This window comes from Cyprinodon tularosa, unplaced genomic scaffold, assembly GCF_016077235.1.
Source record: "Cyprinodon tularosa strain WSP-4 unplaced genomic scaffold, ASM1607723v1 ctg404, whole genome shotgun sequence".
NCBI lineage: Eukaryota > Metazoa > Chordata > Actinopteri > Cyprinodontiformes > Cyprinodontidae > Cyprinodon > Cyprinodon tularosa.
The window spans coordinates 844,386-867,854 of NW_024039124.1; the positions used below are offsets into that span (position 1 = coordinate 844,386).

Genomic DNA, 23,469 nt, shown 5'->3' on the forward strand with positions numbered 1-23,469 from the left:
GATACAAGACTCAAACTCACTGCAGATCCAGACATTTGAATTGAGAAAGCTTCCTGGAGAGGTGGCGAAACGTCTTCAAATCTTTTACGGAACAACTTCAGTTCTAGACTTTAACTAGGCTGAAGTAACTCCTGGATTTCTTCAGTTTGCTGCTTTGTTTGGGCTCTTTATACGGTTCAGTCAGTTCTGGGTTCTGTTTGGTTTTCTCCAAACATGGTGAGTTGCATTATTGCCAAACATCAGCTTATGAATAATCTTTCTTAGCGCAAAACAGTAGATTTTAATTGTTCAGTAATGCCGTAAAACCCTTCTGTGATTGATAGGTAGTAATTGTTGCTTCTTTTATGTCATTGCAGATGTTGTTCTGTCTTCATGTTGTGTTAATTTATAACACAAAATAAATGCTGAAGACTGGAAACGACTACAACATTAACAGAGGGGGGCTCTGATCTGATGATCAGCTTTTTAATAAGGCACAGCTCTGCAAAAATAATTTGCAACGGAACGGCAACTTAAAAAATGCATTTTTAAAATATCAGAGGGACTTCATTTTTTGGTCTCTGCAGATCTACATATGCAAAGGTAGAGGTAAGCACATTTCCAGCCTGCAACAAGGGTGAATAAGAGAGCATGGAAACAATGAAATCCTGGATCTAAGTCCGGTGCTTGTAGTTGCACCAGAAAATCTAAATAAACTCACAATTTTAGTCACCTAAAACACAACCTACATCATACATTGCTCTCTGTTTTTCACATAGATTTATCATCTGGGCTTCCTTTGATAAATAATGATGGTTTGGGATCTGTTTTCTAATGTTTGATAAATTAGGTTAGACTGAAGTATCTTCAAATCCTGTAGGAGAACAAATTGTTATGTCCTGATGAGTTAAAACCCTGAAAATAAGCAGGGTGTACTTTTTTAGCCAATACTGACATAATGTAACTGTGCAATGTTACAGAGTAAAGCAGGAAGCCAAAACGCAGCAAAAACTGGACATAACTGAATGTTATAAGTTGGAAACACAACAAAACTCACCCATCATGATAAAGATGTTTATTTAAAAACAAACGGTTGCATAAAATTTTTATAAATGTTAAATGATACTTTATCCTGCAGAGTTGCCCTTTAACCTAAAAGGCTCATCTGACCTTTAGTTAAAAGGTCAGATGGAGTTCTTCATGCAGTGTGACATTTAAAACTCAAAGGAGCTGCTGTTCCTGGGTGTTTGTGGAATCTTGAACAAGCAGACCACAAAAAAGTTCAAGTTAACAATCCTTTAGATGGTGTATAAACTGATGGCTCAAAAGGAATATTCAAACTGTGGGTTTAAGGTGACATTTAAGGAGCAAAATTCTAATAAAAAAAATTTTCTGGAAACATTACTGGTCCATTACTGCCCAATGAACATATATCTTTCAGATCATTTGCATACTACCAAACCAAATAAATCCAGCTCATGTGCTGCATAAAGCCCTGCATGTCTCTGCAGCCGACACCTGACACCAATATCTCCAAATACTCACTCAGTCTACGCTCGGCTGCTCTCACAAATAGATCCCCTGACTCGCCCTTGTGGCCCTAAGAATGAAAAGGACGTGGTGGGTAATGAGAGGGTTCACTCGCAGCCCCTTCCTCTGAAGGCTAAACATCTAAACTCACTGCCTGCAAGGAAGGCTTGGAGAACCAGAACCCAGCATGTCGGACCAGTCAGCGTTTGACACAGACGTTTGGACCCTGACCCGGTTCATCATCGAGACGGGTCGGCAGGCCCAAGGAGCCACTGGGGAGATGACCCAGCTCCTCACTGCCATGCTGACCGCAATCAAAGCCATTTCCTCTGCTGTGCGTAAGGCGGGCCTGGCCCACCTGTAAGTACTCACCGACCCAAAACTACGATCCCTCAGTTTGGGGTGATCTTTGCATGTCTTGTCTTGGTTGCATCAAACATGTGGTGCTCACCAATGAGATTGAGACACTAATCAGCTAAGGTAGGGCTGGGCGATATGGAAAAAATACTATATCACGATATGGATTATTTTATATCACGATAACGATATATATCACGATATACCACAACTGATGTTGCATTTTATGTTTTCATAGTCCGTCAGATGGACAGGGTTGAAAAAAATCTTTCATCGCCTATTTTTTACCCATCATCTTGTTTCCTAATATGAGAATCCCAACCCCAAACCAAGAACACCAGTTATGCAATTTGCGGCCATGACAGTGAACAGTATAGAATCTTGGCTATTGCGCTGCAGTAATTAATCATTTAATATTCATTTGTTATTGACATTTTATAAAATTCCAAGGCCAGTTTTTTCTCTTGTCTTTCAATTACCTTGTTTTCCACTAGGAGGCGCCTCGCCTATTTAAGAAGAAATGTGTCTGCACTGGTAATACATTAATTAAAATGCCCACATGTTCTACTGGATAGGAGTGTCAGTGTAGTTAAAAATGTGATCCATCATACGACCTGTACCACAATTATGGGTGTTTCAGTTGTTCTCTTTATTTTTCAGCAGTCACAAGAGAAACGTGCTGCACAGTTTAAAAACATGGAACACAACAGTACTACAGGTGCTGGTCATAAAATTAGAATATCATGAAAAAGTAGATTGATTTCAGTAATTCCATTTAAAAAGTGAAACTTGTATATTATATTCATACATTACATACAAACTCATATATTTCAGATGTTTATTTTGTTTAATTTTGATGATTACAAATGACAACAAATGAAAATCTCAAATTCATCATATCAGAAAATTAGAATATTGTGAAAAGGTTCAAAATTGATGGCCCCTGGTGCCACACTCTAATCAGCTAATTAACTCAAACCACCTGCAAAAGCCTTTAAATGGTCTTTCAGTCTAGTTCTATAGGCTACACAATCATGGGGAAGACTGCTGACTTGACAGTTGTCCAAAAGACGACCATCGACACCTTGCACAAGGAGGGCAAGACACAAAAGGTCATCGCTAAAGAGGCTGGCTGTTCACAGAGCTCAGTGTCCAAGCACATTAATAGAGAGGCGAAGGGAAGGAAAAGATGTGGTCGAAAAAAGTGTACAAGCAAGAGAGATAACCGCACCCTGGAGAGGATTGTGAAACAAAACCCCTTCAAAAATGTGGGGGAGATTCACAAAGAGTGGACTGCAGCTGGAGTGAGTGCTTCAAGACCCACCACACACAGACGTATGAAAGACATGGGTTTCTGCTGTCGCATTCCTTGTGTTAAGCCACTCTTGAACCACAGACAGCGTCAGAAGCGTCTAAAGAGAAACAGGACTGGACTGCTGGTGAGTGGTCCAAAGTCATGTTCTCTGATGAAAGTAAATTTTGCATTTCCTTTGGAAATCAAGGTCCCAGAGTCTGGAGGAAAAGAAGAGAGGCACTTCATCCACGTTGCTTGAAGTCCAGTGTAAAGTTTCCACAGTCAGTGATGGTTTGGGGTGCCATGTCATCTGCTGGTGTTGGTCCATTGTGTTTTCTGAGGTCCAGGGTCAACGCAGCCACATACCAGGAAGTTTTAGAGCACTTCATGCTTCCTGCAGCTGACCAACTTTTTGGAGATGCAGATTTCATTTTCCAACAGGACTTGGCACCTGCACACAGTGCCAAAGCTACCAGTACCTGGTTGAAGGACCATGGTATCCCTGTTCTTAATTGGCCAGCAAACTCTCCTGACCTTAACCCCATAGAAAATCTATGGGGTATATTGAAGAAGAAGATGCAATACACCAGACCCAACAATTCAGAAGAGCTAAAAGCCACTATTAGAGCAACCTGGGCTATCATAACACCTGAGCAGTGCCACAGACTGATCGACTCCATGCCACGCCGCATTGCTGCAGTAATACAGGCCAAAGGAGGCCCAACTAAATACTGAGTGCTGTACATGCTCATACTTTTCATGTTCATACTTTTCAGTTGGCCAACATTTCTATAAATCCTTTGTTTTTATTGGTCTTCAGTAATATTCTAATTTTCTGATATGATGAATTTGAGATTTTCATTTGTTGTCATTTGTAATCATCAAAATTAAACAAAATAAACATCTGAAATATATGAGTTTGTATGTAATGTATGAATATAATATACAAGTTTCACTTTTTAAATGGAATTACTGAAATCAATCTACTTTTTCATGATATTCTAATTTTATGACCAGCACCTGTATACAACAAACTATAACAAACAGTACACACTAATACACACAGTATGATTTACTCTAAAGGGGAAAAAGTGAATGCTACAGCACCTTTGTGTGTAAACACAACACTCACAGGTGCAGTAGCCTTCACTTTTCCCCCCTTCAGAATAAATTATAATATCAGTGAGGTCCAGTAATGGATGCGTATGCTGTAAAAGCACACAGTTCATTGGTGTAAGCATATTAGTAAAACCAATAATAGTAAAACTAGCGAACGTACAAAAGTGCATAGCAATGTCAGGCTCATACCTTGGGCGAGCATCACTCCGGTGTGGTCCTCAGGAAAGTACACGGTCTGTAGACACCGAGCGCGGAGGGTCCAGTCCGTGATAAGGATGGTGAGACTCATATAAGGCTGTGTTGCTCTACTCATCCACATGTCCGTAGTCAACGCATAATGCGTCGCACCACTGCGTACCTCTCTCTCCACTTCAGCCCGACAACTAGCATATAAGCCAGGCAGCTCCGCTTTAACGGTAAAATCTTCTTGGGTGTCCATCATTAATTTTTTTTCAAGCCAGAAAGAAATTTCACGGGCTCTCTCCATCAGTAATGTCGCAAACGTATGGTGCAAAGCCGCGTGACGTAAAGCAGTGTAGTGTCGCAAAACCACGTTCTCTACACATTATCTTTTTATTCTCTTTTTTTTTTCGTTATATACACTTAGAGTTTGCATAGCAAAAACGCAAAATGTTATATTAACAGATTATATTAAAATGTATATTAGCAGTAATAATAATAATAAAGAAGTTTATCACGATAGAAAAAATAGAGGAGAAAGGTCACGATAGACATGTTTCTCTCGTCCTCACGATATATATCGCCATATCGCCCAGCTCTAAGCTAAGGTACATTTTTAGATTCTGCACCACTTTGGTTCATGTCCAGTTTTAATAAGTTGCTGCTTAAATCTGGACCTAAACAATATGCTGTGTGTCAAAAAAGGTTTTTTTAAATGCACATTTGGATTTATGAACCTCCAACAACATCTTTCAATGGCCTTTTCAAAAATAACCCCAAATAACAAAATTCTAGAGGACATAAAAATCAATACTAACATGCTGATAAAAAACAACACGGTGAAGTCATTTGTGTTATATCCATCTTCTGTTTGTTGGTTTAGTTGATATATTTTAAAACTCTGTTTATTTGCTGGGTCATTAGTCTCCGTTAGTAAATTTTGTGATTAAAGTATTTCTGATTCTGATTCTAAAAGCTGGACCAAACAGACTGGTCCACACCTAAAAAATAAGTGCTTAAATGTAACACAAAAAGAGCAATTTTTTAACCTAGTACATCTAGATTGAGGCCTTCCCTCAAATGCTAACTCTGTTTTCAAGAGTTTCTGCTAATTCATTAAAAGTAAAATGCAGTACAGTTTGAACACATTGGGTTTTGGAATTGATGTTCTGGATTGTTTTTTTTTTGCTCACATCCTGAATCTGGTCCACATTAATCTCCCAAGTTTAGTTTTCAAAAGGCATTCATTCAAATTTAAAAACGGAGCCTCTAGTTTCTGTTTGGAATATTTTCTGTCAACTTTAGATTTGGTTAGGTTAAGAAAATCAGAACAATGGACTATATACCTAATTCCACTTTTTCCTGAACTTCTGGCAGATCCTTTGTTTTCTGTCTTTCATTACTGGACAAACTGATTAACACAGGTGTGGCTGGCCTAACGCGTCAGGGTTACCAAGGTCACACACCTGGATTAATCAGCTTACTGGCAGTGGAGTTATGCATAAAGTATATAAGACAGTCTGATCATTGACTGGACAATGCTACAATTAGATTAATTAAAACCAGGCTTTTGTTAAAAAGAAAAAATATGGATAATCCTGAAAAAAAACCACAACATTTTGGCACTTATTATATGTAAAAATAATAATAATAATAATAAAATAAAGTGTAATGTTTCAAATTCACTTTCAGATCTCTGAAGCTTTTCTGGAGAAAACTCTGATGTGATCATTTAATTCTTATTTGCAATTCAAACCATCTTCGAAGACATTCAGTTGAAGAAAGCAGTTGAGTCTTTAATATCCCTTTGAACCCTTTATTTGTTAGAAAACTTTTTTTTTTTTTTTTTGTGAGCTGCTGAGCTCCTTACAACAGCAGGCCCAAAACCCACAATTATTGAAATGTTGTGATTTTAACTACGGATTACCCTATTCTGTAGATAAATTAATTAAAACACATGTTTGTGATTTCTACCACCACCATACTCGCCCATCCCTCCATAAAAAGTCAAGTTTGACTTTGGCTGGGTATATAGACCACCTCAGATTAGCTTCAGTGGCTGAAAAAAGCTGCAAAATGAGCATTTCCTCAGCTGCTGATTCAGAATCTGTGACCTGGACACTGACCTCACTCAGTGTCATAAGGTGAGGGCCGGCTGTACAACAGCCTCACAGAGATGATAGGGTTTCATTTTAGGGGCCAAATGTTTGACATTTCATTCCTGAGTAGATTCAGGAGACGTGTCAGATTGTTCTCCTAGTCATATGTTTAAGCAGTTCTGTTGTAATGCTGTGGAGCTGTGATGTTGGTTTTAATTTCCCCTCTAAGCAGAGTAAAGATAGTGCTGCTTTGCTGTGAGCAGAACAGGAACCTCTGTTTGGTTTTGATTCATTTGGGTTTTCTTATCTCAGAGAAATGAAATATTAAATCTAACAAAGGACAGAATGGAAAGATTTGAGCAACATTGTAGTTGCTCAAAGTTGACGCAATAACCAGTTCTTTGTTTGGGGACTTAACAGAGATTTCCCAGGTTTGCATGATGGTGGTGGAAGTCCTTCAGGAGTTTTAAGAGGGTGTTTTGCATGAATTAAAGATTAAATTACCCCAGAAGTATGATGCTAATGAAAAGTAGTTTTATTGAATCCCCATCATGTTTTTTCAAAAACATGAAAAGGATCTTATCGTAATAAAAAATGTGGAGCTTTGGGATGTATTTGCTCTAGCTGGTAGATTTTTTCCCCACAGTGCTCTAGATGATACTTCCTTTTCATTTTCAGTTGTTTCCTTCTTATTCAGAGATTTTAAGAAGACAACTGGTTAGAAAAGGCAATTTTATCTATTGTTAAGTTGTTTTATTCATAATCCCTCTTTCACATTACAAAAGGAATAATTACAGGACATAATAAAAGAGAAATAAAAGGTTAGAAGGATAAATAACATTATTTGGAAGCCATGAAATACTAATGATAAGCTAAGGAAACTCAAGCCAAATACCTTACTTGATACAAAGGTCCTCCATTCACTCCCTTTTGCTGCAAACCGTATAAATATAAATTCTTTCACTGCTTTCACAGAAAAACCAGTTTACCAAAGAACCAGAAATACCAGCTAGATGTCCACACACATGCTGGTTTTTGTGAAAATACTTCAGTACAGAAACAAATACTTCAGTGAGCCTAAGAGAACAGAAAATACATTTCCTCTTTCTTTTTCTTTTTTTTACAGTGTCCTGTCTGGCAATGTGGCAATAAGAATAATGTCTTGATGCCAAAAAGAGCACAACAGATTTTACTTTTACAAGTGGAGCAGTATGGCTATCGCCATAGTGTTCCGCTTGTTTTATGAGTATAAATCGCTTTATTATAGTTATGAAGGGAGTTTTACAGATTATATGGATCATGCAATGTAAATAGAACAGAAGAAGAAAAACAGAAGAAAAAGGAGAAAAGATTAAACAAAAAGAGGAGATAGAAGGGAGATAATGATAAAACAGACCCTAAAGAGGGTAAAAAATAAGTGAAGGATAACAGTTATCAGCCTCTGTGTCAGGCCTTCTCTGTATTCATTTCCTGCTTCTTAGTGTACACCCAGCTATTCATTTCCTGTTACTAGTTTTTTAATTCTATTCTGTTGACCTCAAACAGTTGATTGATGCTTTTAGACTGACCTTATAGAAAATGAGTCACAAACCAGTCAAAGTCCGAAGAAAAACATTGAAAGAAGCTCACAAGCTGAGCAGATCATTTACACTAACAGTAATGGGAATGTGTGTTTTTCGTACAATGAAGAAGTCAAATTTACTACTCCACAGTCGCTATAAGCATGCTTGGAGTGAGGGATTGATATCGAGTCAATGAATCAAAGCAATCTGCTGGTTTTCCTCAGATAGAAAACTTTTAATCAATCTAGTGAATTATCAGATCCTGGTTGATAATTCAACCAGGATCTGGTTGAATTATCTCTGTAAAGTGCCTTGAGATGACTCGTGTTCTGAATTGGCGCTATAGAAATAAACTGAATTGAATTTAATAAACATGGTTGGCGTCTAAATGTCTAAACTTAATTATCTGCTGGTTTGATATGTTAAGGCAAGGCATGGCCGGCTCTGTGAATGTGACTGGAGATGATGTGAAGAAGCTGGACGTGCTGTCCAACGACATGGTCATCAACATGCTCCGCGCGTCCTACGGCACCTGCTGCATGGTGTCCGAGGAGAACAAGGAGCTCATCATCACTCCCAAGGACAAAAGGGTAACACAAGTTCGTTTTTAACTGTTTTGGTTTCCGTGAACCTTCTTTTTACAGCCATGTTTGTATTTTTCCTACTTGTCTCACAATGTATACATTTTAACTGCAAAAATAAGTGAGGACAGAATCCTTTAAAATTTTTCTATAAATCCAATTTAAGAATTCAGTTTCTGCATATTCAGTGAGTTATGGCCTGGTTACTTTTGAGTAAACTGTTGAATTTAAAATGTCCACAGAAAGCTGTTGCCCTCTAAGAAACATGAAGGCCAATCTTGAAGATGGTTCGAGAGAAAGACTTCTGGAATAATGATTGTGGGACTAAATCTGTATTTCTTAGGATTTATTTTATGTTTCCCTGCTACCTATATTATTTGCTACCTTTGTTTGTGCTTTAGGTTCTCAGTTCAATGCAAAAACAAATCTAAAAATGAGGAAAATCTTCTCAAATAAGTGTATTTCACCTTAATCTGAGAAGGTGAATAAGATCTACCAATGGAATTAATATTTTCTAACTTGAATAATGCACTTGAAATAAAATAATGTAGATGTTTTTTTTCTTATTTGAAAGGTAAATAATCTTATTCCATTGGCACATTGTTTTAATTATTCACTCTAATCAAGGGGAATATACACTTATCTCTAGAAAAGTTTACTTTTTTGTATTTGCTGTGTTCATTCCAGTTTTCCATGTACGTTTAACTTTTTTTAATTAGAGTTCTTTTCTGTTTCTTTCCTGTTTATTGGTCTTCTCCCCTCAGCTTCATCTGCCTTAATCAGACTCAGTTGTTCCTCATTCACTTGAATACTTTCAGTTGTTAACCATGCCTTTCTCCATACTTCCTTCCTTTACTTAAGCTCTCATGTTGCCATTGTTCTTTACTGGGTTCTAAGTTACTCTGGTCCATAATTAGTGAAATTTAACACTTCCAAGTTAAAGTAATAGTACAATCACTCCCGGGGAAAAATGTAAAGCACTACTGGCCACACTTGCCTCAGTAGATCAGTGAAACTTACTCTGAATTATGGAAAGCAGGAAATCCTAAAAGAAATGTCTTTGCTTTCAGATTATGAGGTTAAGCTCAAGCACACTTTGGTCATGTGACAGAAACTTGACGCTTACTAGCAAATTCAAGAGATAGGTAAGGCTTTGGAGAGTACTCAAAGTTTAAAATCCAACCTGATCAAGATGACAAAGTAAAACTTTAAAGATTTTTTCCCCCCTAATTTATCATTTGAAAACCAGATGTATATTTGTGATGATCTGAAACATTTAACAGAAACCAAAATGTTTGAGAAGAGAAATCCTTCCATTGCTTTAATGCTTTTAAATGTGTTTAGGTTTATTTCTGTTTCTCAATCACACCAAAGTAACAAATAAATTTTAACCCTTTGACTAGTGCTGCATGTGTCCATGTGTCCTTGTTTGTTTGCTCTGGGGGTAAAATGTTTCCACATGTATTGGATCTAGAGTCTCATCACTTAAGTCATCTAATGGGGTATATTTAAGAATGTATATATTTGTTTTATTTTGAATGGTCTATCATATAATGTTAAATTGTAAATCACCAATCTTTTCTTATGTCATAATAATAATAATAAACGTTAGATAAAGGACACTGAGGAACATTTTCAGGGAAGGACAGAGGCTTTTTAAAATCTCTTTAGTCAAACCAAATGTTTATTGTTTCTGCAAAGGTTGACTCTGCCTCAAGCAGAGGAGTTTGAGTATCCTGCTGGATTAAGTGGGGGATGGAGATATGCTGATGGGGTCTGTGGTGGTGAAAGAGCTAACCTGAATGGTGAAGCTCTGGATATGCTGGTCCATCCACATTCCATTCCTAACCTTTTGACAGGACATGTGTGTTATGACTACAAGTACTAGATTGTGGACACAAGCAGAAATGAGTTTTCTATGTTGGCTGTGGGGAGGACGTCCGGGACGATCCCTTTGGTTTTTTTCAGCACATTTCCCCTCAGAACAAGACTCCATCATAGAGTTTATATTGGTTGGATTTGAATGCAGGCATGTTTGTAGGATTTATTTCAATATGATATAAACACGGATGTTTTCTTTATTTGAACTCAGGGAAAGTATGTGGTTTGCTTTGACCCTCTGGACGGCTCCAGTAACATCGACTGCTTGGCCTCTATTGGCACCATATTCGCCATCTACAAACGGGTGAGACTGACATCTAAGAATCCTTTCAAAGTAGATTGATTCCACAAAAATGAACTTCCAAAGTTCTTCTTAGCTGCAGTAACAAGCTGTGGTCACCAGAGGGTGGTACAGTTACATTTTCCTACATTAGGAGCCTAATCAGTCTATTCTGCAGCAGTTATGGTAATACAGGGTGTCTGTTTTAAGTTGGAAATTAAAATATTGTATAAGTAATTAGAAATACAAGACCTTTTTGGGTTTATTTATTATAACTTAAATGTTTTTATTTTGTATCAATTCAATTGGACATAAATAAATATATAGCTTTTAGATTGGAAATTTTAATTATAACTGAGTCCTTTAACCTTTAACAGCTTTATAAAAACAGATGTAATAACAGCTTGATGCTTTTCAATGGCCAGAAATGAACTAATAATATTTTTCAAAACAAAAATGCAAACCAGTAGAAAATGTAAAAGCAAGAATTTATTTTTAAATGTTTAAAATAGGAAACCTTTATTATTCGATTGTAGTAGACTAATAAACATTATGAACTGGCCAGCTCTCAGTAAGCAGTTTTTCTCTATATTGTTGTTTTAATATGCAGACATCAGAGGGGGAGCCCACAGAGCAGGACGCCCTGCAGAAAGGGACCAACATTGTGTGTGCCGGCTACGCCCTGTACGGCAGTGCCACCCTGGTGGCCCTCAGTACCGGCACCGGCCTCAACTTCTTCATGCTGGACCCTGTAAGTCTTCCCCAAAATTCTACTTTGAAAGAACAATGTTTAACTTTATATATAAACTTTATTTTAGATTACAGTCCTTCTAGTGGTGCAGGAAACAGGATGCATTGAGATCATCATGCTCTGGCATCACCTTACCTCATGATTCAAATTGTGGCATACATCATTTTTCACCAGAAAAACAAGGCTGCCATTGCATTTCTAGGGTATGATCAAATAGATCAACAATAGATATACGTACAGATATATATTTGCATAGATATACGTACAGATATATATACAGAAGAGCTATATGTGTATATATTTTATCTCTTTTTATTGTTATTTTATATCTTTATTATATTGTATAGTTGGATGTGTGTATGTATATATATATATATATATATATATATATATATATATATATATATATATATATATATATATATATATATATATATATATATATATATATATATATAAAACTGTAACTGGAGCGTGTAACAAAAGTAATTTCCCTCTGGGATTATTAAAGTATTTCTGATTTTGATTCTGATTCAACACTAGATTATACACCAATGGTTACAAATTACTCCTGACACTTTTACAAAACTACTTCTCATTAATCATATCGTTTAATGTAAAACTCTGCAGACTCTCTGTCTACGCTGCTGAATGTTTAGGTGTGTCACATGCTGAAATGAAAATTTTAACTGACGGCATGACTTACTTTCTATTAAATGTGTTTATTCATTTATTTGACCAATCGGGGGCAGTATCAGAACACCCATAGTTATTACAGAAGGCTTAGTTCATACTTAAATAGGAAAGTTATGAAAGGAGAAGGCAATGCTGAACTTAACATACCTTATCACATGCTGCACAAACAGAGATTCCAGATTCTTGATCATCATTTTTCTGCACCCTTCAGAACAGGATTGCGTGATTAGTCATACTTTGTGACAGTATTTAATGTACCACAAAATGACACTCATTTCCCAATGTGTAGATCCCAGTCACACCAGCTTTTATCCCACAGTAACCAACATAATAAATGCAGTTTAAGTATTTAAGCGAAATTATAAATATTTACTTTCCTGGTTAATGTATTTTTCCCCTCTCAATTTTGTTAAGTTAGATGATCTTTTGACCCACTTTTTTTTAATCAGCAATTTTTTTTCACTTTATCTTGTCTTCTTCCTCCACCTCGAGGATTTCCTATCTTGTGTTACTTTCCATCTTTAACAGTCTCAGCTTGCAGTGGTCACTGTGTCAATTTTGATTAATTTGAATTGTATTAACTACAGTTTTATATTAATAAAAATGACTTCTAAAATCATTTTTTTTTGGCTTTGCTGAAAACAAAAAAGAAATGTATATTTTTGTTAATTGTTGGAAACCCATGTACGTCTTGGAAGGTGCTATATTCAGGACATTTTCTTTTCGATTTTCTTCTCACTCTCAGAGGTGCTTTCTAATTTTCTTCATTTATTCTATTTAACAAGAAATATAAATAACATTACACAGCCAGAGCTCCCATTGTTTGCTATGACTCACTTTTTTGCTTGTGCTAAATTTAAATAGCGTTCTTTTTAGCCAATATACAGATTTACAGCTGCTCAATTTGTATTTTTATGCTTTAAACTTCAAACTAAACCTATCTACCATTTTATATTAACACATCATTAAAGTTACGGTACCTATTTTCTTCTGAGGATCTGATATCTGAATATTTTTTTCCTGTCTAAAAGGCCATCGGTGAATTCATCCTAATTGAGAGGAATGTGAGGATCAAGCAGAAGGGAAAGATCTACAGTTTGAACGAAGGCTACGCCAAATACTTTCATCCCTCCATCAACGAGTACCTCAAACACAAGAAGTATCCTGAGGTGAGAGCTTTTTGCTCAAATCTACGACTAGCAGAAGCTTGTGTGAGTCTCTCTGAGCCAGAAACATGAGATGCATCTGTACAACGTTTTCTTTTTTGCACAAAGCTAAAAAATGGAAGGAAGACTCGCTGACAAACAGAAGCATCTTTTTTGCTGGTTCAGAAATAATATTCAGCCCTGAGACATGAGTTTAAAAAAGACGCTCATCATGTGAGTCCTGATGAAGCACTTGATCTGCATGAATAGGTTTACAGAAAGCTGATTGCAGAAGCATGACAAAAAGTTTTTAAAAAGTTGAATAAAATTTGTATTTTCTTAGCAACGATTGCACAGTTTCATACTTTTTAATGTAACAATATGTATTCAAATTCCTAATATAGCTATATATGTTAGGGCCTAAAATCAGTCATTTATTGATATATACCAAACATTTTGCACATGTGTAAAGATGGGAAAGTTGCCCTATGCAGCCAGGTGGCAAAAACCAAAACCAAGCAAACAGAGATTAGATCCCGACTGTAGCGTGTGAAGATCAGCTGATGAAGCAGTGTGATGTTTGGTAAGACGGGAAGAAGGAAAGGCAGCGGTGTCAGCTCAAAGCAGGAAACCTGCTGTACGTCAGGAAACTGCAGGCGGTCATCCGGAAACTCTGATGTCCAGTGCTGCACACTCAGCACTCCTTCAGCACCGTTACACACATGATGACTGACTCTGTCATTGGCATCCCTCTGATCACTGATGAATTACTGTGGTAAACCTCAAATCCTCTTTTTTTTTTATTGCTTATTTCCTCAGCCGTGACATTTCATCCTACAGTCACAGCTAAAGACAGTAGTCTACATTCTTTCATTGGACACCCACCTCACTTTGCTGGACTGCTAATACAAAGATTCACTCTTAATCCACAGTTTTTTTTTCTTTTATCTCTTTATACTAATTAATATTTCCTCAGCGTTTTTTCATTGCTCCGTTTTGAATGTCATTTAGTTAGTAGGAGAACAGATGTAATGAAAAAGTATTTAATGGTGCCGCTGACAAACACAATGGAGCAATGTTGGAAAAAAAACATTTTGTCAGAGAAAATTAACAACTTACTTCAGATGATCAAAAAATCAAATGTATTGATGATATTTTTGATGGTAAACGTTAACAAGTTTCCATCACCTTTAGGAGTATATCTTTGTGTAAAGCAACACAAATGGACCATACAAGTTCATTTGCGTACATTTCAGTGACAAGACGACATAAAGGAAAACAGGAGAAAAGCAAACAAAAAGGCTGATCTCAGCAGCATAATAATAGAAACTAATGATTGTTCTGATATTTTAAATATAACAGTCAAAGGTGCCTATAAATATCTGGTTTCTGGGAATGCAAACACGACTGCGAGCAGATGATATAACCTGGGAGATTAGTTAGGAATAAAATGTTTAATGTACAAGTATTTTGGTTCTGAGCCATTCACTGATTTATAGACTCTGAGATACAGAGAGGCACACGGATTAGCTCTTGGCCAAAATCTCATATTTAACGTAAAACTTAGTCGCATAACTGCTTTATGGACACTAAATGGTTCACTGTCTGAAAAAGGAACATTTTAACATATTAAACATGCAGTTTTGTAGCTTATTGGTAGTTTCTAACATAAACCTACATGGTGTGACGTTGTTTACAGTATCGTAAAGATGATTATTAGCTTTTTGGGTTGAATCGGACCTAAAGTTTAAGTTCACCATAGCAACATGCTTTAATATCACTGACCCCTTCCAGAGCCCACTGGAGGTGTCCCTGTGTGGAGCCACCTTTATCAGCAATAAGTTCCAGTTTGAATTTGACACCATGTACAACTTTAAGCTCACTGTTTTTTTTTATTCATGTAACTTCAGTTCCTTGATGCTTTTCAAATATCCTAATTGTTTGTAAAACTCTCTTAAGGTCCCACTAAAACATTTCTGTTCCGCTGATGCTTAGGTTTAGCATCTCTTCTTCTGTGTTTCTGTTGACACTTCTCTGCTGTTTTTGGGATCATTGAGCTGCTGAAGACCCAGTTTGAACCAAACTTCATTTTTCAGACTAACATCCTGACAATTGACTTTAGTTTAGTTTGGTACATAAAGAAAGGTATTTCCCACTCAACAACTAATATGCTGTAGTTGTTTTTTACCAAAGATATCACATCCAGTGGCGGCTGGTGAAAAATATTTTTGGTGGGGCTGATATAGCCTAGTGTATGTCTCCAACTAATCCGGAATAAGAATTCAAATAAACAATTGGACAATACATACAATTTAACAGTAATGATTTAATTTACTATATAATAACAGTAACAGTGATGATTTGGGTCACTGTGACGGGGTTCTTTGGCCTCCAAGAATCCAGTCTCAGTCGGGTTACCGGTGTTGGTGATTTATTGAGCTCAAAAACTCAAAACAGGGTGCAAAAGAAACTAAACATGTACAAGATACTCTGGGCCTCAGCCTCCCTCCAGTTACCAGCAATGTAACAAAGAAACAGAAAACAAAAATTGCCGCTTTTCTTCCCACAGCCCTCATTAAATAGTTTAAGCCCCTCACATCAGGCTCTCTTATTTCTGATTTCTTCTCATTAATCAGTTTTGTCCATATATTACCTCCACAAACAATTGATGTACAAAAACAAATAATTTTTACAACTTAATTCTTTTACACAGATTCATTGACTTATTCAATTACACCAAACTGGGTTTGAACCCAGCAAAGACGCAGCCAGACTGAAGATGACAAGTCCCCGTAGCATAAACACGTACACACACACACCCCCCACACACCCACACACACACACACACACACACACACACGGCTAACCCCACTGAAATATTAAGTGTGCCCCCTCAATATGCCAGCAGGTAACCAGGAACAGCTTGTGTGTTTTAAGTTCATGGAGCTACTGGTCTCAGCGCGAGTGTATTGGTCCTCACAAACGCAGTATAACAGGAATGTGTGTGTGGCGCGCAAAGTTAGAGAGGTTGTTTTAAGCGACGAGGTGGATTCGTCACAGTCACAATAACCATGACAGGAAATGTTCATATCCTACAACAGGGATGTTCTTCTGGCAAACGGGTAGATAAATAAGGATCTCACCGAATTTGGTGGAAGCTGCATCTCGGTCGTTACATTCGCCATCTTCCCTCTAATGGGCCTTTCAGACAGGCTGCGACGACCGCACTGCTGCGCTGTGAAACCCATTCTTTTCAATGGCTTGCGCCGCGCCAGGGCGGTTTATCGCTGCGTCGAGCAAAGCGCAAGCACAGCGCAGCGCAGCGCTTCGCGAGCTCGCGCGCAGGCCAGGTCAAACTTTGACCGCGGCGCGCCGTGACGAATGCACGCGTGGCCAATAGAAACCATCGGCTTGAAAGACCAGGAAGCAAAATGGAGGAAAAGCTTATACTGTGTGTGTCTGAATTCCCCGAACTATATGACACAAGTTTGCAATTTCTTTCACAAGCGGGAACTCCCCAAGCTGCTCTCTGGACCTGAGTGTTTCGTGCACCCACAGCCTCTTCTTTCTTGCTGCTCTTTTTCTTCGAACTAGCAGGGCTAGTGCTAGCGCTTGCTTCTTAGCACGGGTCAGATACATATTTGCTGCTGACCAAAAGCTGGAACAACAAACAAATGACTAGACCCGGCAACCCAACCGGCGCAGCGCAGCGCAGCGCAAATGCGCTGAACCCCGCGGCCAGCGCAGCGCAAATCGCTTCCTATCTGAAAGGCCCATTACTGTCTGCACCTGCGCTTGGGTTCAGAAGCCTGTTAAAGCGCAGTATTTTCAGCGCCCCAAGACCATAAAGTTCTGAGACGCTGATTGGCTATTAAATTCACCTAGCAATAGTACATGATTGACAGATTCTCTGCAAATGTGGGTCAGTCTGATCAGCGCCCCCAGAACAGAGACGGTAGGAGTCTGTCTGTGGAAATCCACAAATTAATGACAGTAGATAGGGAAATGTAGTTTATATAATTTGTTTTGCTTATAGGTACACAGTCTAGAGAGTAAAACTGACATTTATGAGTTAATTTCTAAAAATATATTTTACGTTTCTCTCTTCTTATCAGGGAGGGCGGTGCCCCAGCGCCCCCTATGGGCCGGCCGCCACTGATCACATCTCTACTGAGCTCTCTGAAGGTCTGTGTTCCAGAAGTTATGTCGTTCGTTTAGATTAAATACTACAAATCTAAGGCATTAGGCTGAAATGTCATTCCTCTTATTTTAGACGTATTAAAGGTTTCACTGCTTTTGCTATTTCAGTTTGCAGAAGTACGTTTTTGTAAAGCTTTTGCGGCTAAAAAAGGAAAACATTGTGCCACCGTTTTATCCTGGAACACTTGTGATCATAACAATGACACAGCAGAAGGAAACAGTAACTGCAGGCTTTTCTCACTGCAGCACGCAACGACTCAAATCACGAGGTTAAAGAGTAACGTAAACATGGCTCAACGCTTCAGAGGATTAACCTGAAGGCAGTTTTACAGCATTTTTTCCTTTCTGTTCTTTAACAGCCATCCTTTTATTTATTATGTTTGAAAACCAGTTGGAAAATAATTGCTCGGTTTAGAAGAAGCTACATAGATTAACACATAGAGATTCATTTATTTTGTCTGGAAAAATTCATCATTATTCGAGGAAAACAGAAAAAGTCATATCATGAACACTCTGGTTTTTAGAGATAAAAGAACATTTTATCTGAACTTCATCCTACTTTTAATAGATTCAACATAAGAAATGATTTGTGTTTTTTAAATAAGTTTAACCCTAAAAAAGTCTCCCAAATTCCATTCATCTACAATTTTTTTTTTTGATGATTTATGTGTCGTTTTCTTTGAATGTGTTTTTAAGTTTTGTGTGCATTAACGTGTGCATTGAGTAAACCTGTCCAAACACACCCTCCCCTAAGATGAGTGGGAGGTGAGTCAACAAGCTTGTGACTCTGAGCATGAAAAACAACTGCCAGAAACATAGCTGCAGGATTGTTTTTTTTTTTTTCTTTGTAGCTGCAAAGCTTTCGGTTTGTGGAATCTGTGGGGTAAACAACCCTATAGCCACAATTTCCAAAAAGGTCCTAAAGATGTCTGTTTGCTTCATGTATTTCTCATATTTACAGCTTGTGGACTCTGACCCAGCTGAGTGTTTCCTAAGCAGCAGATTTGCCGGTTATCGATTATCCTTTATGATTAACGCAGATCCATTGAAGTAGGTTACAGTAAAATAGGTCAAAACTCAGAGAGAAGAAAAAAAAAGTTAGTGGAGTATTTAGTACATGTGGTGCTTATAGGTATAGCAAAATGGTCTGAAAATCCCAAGCATTGATATTTACAAAATAAATACAAATATTTTAACCAGCTTTTCATCTGATTTTGTAGTTTATTTTATAAAGAAATGTGTTGAGCAGCAGAACTGTAAGATTTTAGCCCAGAGTAATTCACAACATCTTCCTACATGCAAGTTTGGCTGCATAAAAACAAAAAATATGTCATTAAGTTTGAGATGCAAATGCAAATAACATTTCAAATAAATAACACTGATTTAGTCTTTAGGCAATATTAAATGGATAGATAAAATAAAATGCCTTCTAACTGGTTATAACAGAATCAACATTTCTTTAAAAGGTCTACTATAAAAAAAAAAAAAAAAAATTTAAAATGTGGAATTTAAACCTTGAGAAAGCGTGATAAACTGTAAACCAGTTTTGGATTCTGATTTAAGATAAGCAGAATTGTATAACCTTACAATCCTGACTGTGCAATTTTTTTTTTTTTTTTTTTTTCACAAATAATGAGATCATTTAATTGACTGCTTCTATGTCGCACAGGATGGCAGCTCACCTTATGGGGCCCGTTATGTGGGCTCTATGGTCTCAGACGTTCACCGCACCATCGCCTATGGAGGGATCTTTATGTATCCTGCAAATGAGAAGAGCCCAAAAGGAAAGGTAATCTCACATTTATTACCCAAAAAAGGTTTCTTCTCCAATGATCTATCTTAAAATATTATAATGCAATCTCTGTCATTTCATATTTTCAAATTTAAAAACAAATGATATTTAATATCAAGAATTTTAATAGTCTGGAGGTTAATTTGTCAAAATGGGATTTATTCCACATTAATTTCTTAAGAAGCTCAGAAATAAAAGAGGTTTAAGCTAACATTAAACTTTGAAATGAAGCCCCAAGTTTGGATGGATTCTAGCTTTTTAGACCTGATGCATATGTTATCTATAAAAGATTTGCATACAGCTGAAAAACGGGTCAAACAAGAACGGTATCAAACTATAGAGCTATACATGCCGGATCTTTCTGGTGCCCAGAGATAGATAGTATTTTTTTTTTCTTAAAGTACAACTACTGTTTTTCAACCTAAAAATGTAACAAATCTCTTGTAGTATACATTCAAACTTTTTGTTTCAAAGAGCCATGTTTCTTCTGCAGATCTAAACTACTTTTGTCTAACTTGACCAAAGGTGGAAACTGCTCTTCAATTTTGTACATTAAACCTCAAATAATTTCAAACTGAACTTTTCTCTTTTTGAGGGTCCAAAACTCTTTTGAATCTACTATGATTTCCTCATTCTCTTTTAGAGAAAAAAAATCAAACTGCCTCAATGACAATATAGCTCAGTTAGTTTATAAAAAAAATCACAATACAATTTCTGTGATTTAAGTTTCTAGTCTTATATTCTTGGAGCAGCTGTGCACATACCGGTATTGTACGGCTCATGTGATGAAATGTATAAATAAATAGTTCTAGAATATGTGAAATCATGTCTAAATGCGACAAACCAACTTGTTTGTGAGTTGAAAAAGACAGAGTTAGTTCAAAACACATACAGTACTCGTGTTACCATAGAACTGGTTAAAAAAGTTCTTTCACTTTAAACAATAGCATATAAGCTGTAACTGTAAAGCCGTTTCTTCTTCACTTGACAGAAAAAGGCATTCGAGTGGTTGTGTAACCCAAGGTTGGAGCTGTTTTTCCTCCACAGATATATGAGGTTTATTTATGTTAGAGAGCTGCAGTAAAGATAATTGACAACCTTTTACCTTCTTCATTCCTGCCAGCTTATCTGCCCGGACTTGTTTGTCCTTTAGATACTGTAACCGACTCTAACATCTACATATGCAGTTACGTTTTCAAATGGCTCTGACATTTTCTTTGTTAGGCACTAATATGAGTATTATTGATTTATCTGGTGGGTTTGAATTGGATATAAAAAAGGTCAAACTTTAAAATGTAAATATCAAGTTTAAGGGAATCAGAATTGTTAGTTTATTAAAATGTAAAACCGCAAAGTTTGTCATTTATATCAATCTTTACTAATTGACGTTTGTGTTACCATACTTATAATCAGATGCTACAAATTATTTGTGTTTGAGTTCATTTTGTTTGCAAATACATCTCAGTAAATAATAGAAAATTATCTAGGATTCTTTTAAAGCTAAGCCGATTAGCTCGGCTACAGCTCGCAGAAAATGTTTGTTTTTTACAGGAGGGGGCCCAAAAATATGTAGGTTGAATAGAGCCTTGTTCCAACATTATTTAATTATAATGTTTTCTGATCACTAAAAGCTTCTGTGAATTCAGGAGACGACACATTTACAATCAGATCTGAAAATACATATGATGTATGGAAAGAAATAAACAATAAAACTTCAATCGAGCCAGATTTAGCTTCTGTCTGAGCTGAGTAGCTGCTTTTGTTACTATATAATCCAAGCTAAATGCAGAGTGAAAAATGTTCCAGTAACAACATCAACACTGAAGAGTTAATGTTTTAAGTGCATCACTTGAAAACATCTATGTAATAATTGGGCAAAACTGATGCATGCAAGAATTTTTGCTGACTGACACACCAATTATTTCTGCTGGATAGATAACTAAAACCATCCATCAAACTTAAATAATTGGTGGGATTCGATTTGGAAACTTTTCAGTATGATGGTTTACCACATCTAAATTAATATCTAAATTTTCTTGTCTTTCATCGAACATTTCTGCTTTAAACATACAGGATTTTCATAATGATTAATGAGAAATAAAATCGGAAAATAATATACCATGTCTGTTTACTAAACTGCTCAAACTCATGACATTTTAATTTTAAGAGTCACATGATGAAAAGCCATTTGAACACATTCCTTGCATATCTAAATATGTTATATTTTTATAGCAGTTTTTTAAATTCCCTTCTGCCAAAGTACAACATAGAAATGATCAGACAGAATCATTTGTTTTCTTATATCTAAAGCTGACCTCTTATTCCTAGATGTATGAACGCAAACACTGGGATTATTAATGTACTTGGAAGCTCCTGTTGCTCTGGTGTCACCATCAGTCCCCAAAGCACGAGCAAACCATATGAATTAGTAATATGCTCAGGAAAAAGTTGAATCTCCTTCAGTCTGTAGAAGTTTAAAGATCAGTCCAATAACTGATCATAAGACATTTGCATACGTGTGGTTTTGCTATTTTGATTTTTCTAATTAATTTTCAATGATAATTCATAGATGTAGTTTTTTTCTTTTTATCCCACTAGCTGCTTTCATAACTTTTTCAGTCTTTTAAATTTAGCAAATAGATATCGCATCATTTTTAGTCATCAGCATACAGGTAAATGTTGTTGAAGCAAAATAACTATAGAAATAGAACTTTATTGATCTCACAATGGATAAATTCACTCTCTGCATTTAATCCATCCCCTTGGGGAGCAGTGGGCTGCCATTGTGCGGTGCCTGGGGAGCAGTGTGGGGTTAAGGGTCTTGCTCAGGAACCCAGAGTGCAGGCTGTGTGGATTGGACCGTGTACTTGCAATCTTCTCAGAGCTCAAGCGCACTGCTCTAACCTATAGGCTAACACTCCCCACAACAGTAGCTACGTCATTGTTTTGTGAAAAGTTTGATCAGTTGTTAAGATGTCTTTCTCTCCATGCCTTTAAAAAACTGTCCTCCCATAGCTGCGGCTGCTGTATGAATGCAACCCCATCGCCTTCCTCATTGAGCAGGCGGGTGGCCTCGCCACCACAGGCACTCAGAGGATTCTGGAAATTCAGCCAGAATCTCTCCACCAGCGGGTGCCCTTCGTTGTCGGCTCGCCAGATGACGTCAACGAGTACCTGTCATTTGTCAAGAAGTTCTCATAAAAGCTGCAGCCGAGAAATGTGTGTGAGATAATGTTGAATGTTATGTTTTTCACTACCCCAGATATTTTGTTATCAGCTGAAAAATATTTTATTTTATTGATAATAAATAAATAAATGTCTTCTAATAGATAAACACAATAAAGACTGAATAGTAGAAATTGTGAGTTACTAAGTCCATTGTCCAATCCTAAGACCTCTAAAAATAAAAAACATGTAACTCAAAGGAAAAGGCTGGTTGTATTTTTTTTTCTCTGCCATACTGTAGGTTGAACCAAATATATTATACACACATTGTAGAAACCATGTGATCTATGACCATTCTGACAAACATCTCTGCCGTTAGAAAATAGCGGTAAAGTCAGTAACTGTTATAATAGAGACAAAATGTGTGTTTTGATTCGGCATGCTTAAGATTAGCAGGATTGTTTAAAAGATGTTTAAAAGCCTGTGTTGATTAGGCTCTCCACGAATCTATTTATGGTAGGATTCTTCAAAACAGTTTTCGACATACAGTACTGTCAGATAGTGTGTTTTCACTTAATGTCAGTTTGAAAGTGAATTAAAAGTGGTCAAAAATAACAATCATGCCATAAGTTGTTTGATAGTACTGATGTTGAGGATTTTTTCTTGTTTGCAGAAGTGAATGATGGAAACTGGAGGCAGCATAATTTGTTGGAGGATTTATTGATAATTAAAGATTACATTTACTGAACACCACACAACAAGGAGCAAGAATGGAAAAAGAGGGATTACATTGGAATGATCCACACAATAAGGCTATGTTCACACTGCAGGCCTTGTTGCCTACTCTGATTTTTTTGT

At 36.9% G+C, this 23,469-nt stretch overlaps 1 protein-coding gene across 1 annotated transcript; it reads left to right on the forward strand.

Annotated features, from left to right (window-relative positions):
- Positions 1 to 1,578: 1,578 nt before the first annotated feature.
- fbp2 (fructose-1,6-bisphosphatase 2) lies at positions 1,579 to 22,876 on the forward strand. Its single transcript, XM_038298293.1, has 7 exons — positions 1,579 to 1,869; positions 8,548 to 8,710; positions 10,794 to 10,886; positions 11,473 to 11,613; positions 13,341 to 13,478; positions 19,324 to 19,443; positions 22,462 to 22,876. The coding sequence occupies exons 1-7, from the start codon at positions 1,697 to 1,699 to the stop codon at positions 22,645 to 22,647; spliced, it is 1,014 nt and encodes a 337-aa protein (XP_038154221.1). The 5' UTR covers positions 1,579 to 1,696; the 3' UTR covers positions 22,648 to 22,876.
- Positions 22,877 to 23,469: the final 593 nt, after the last annotated feature.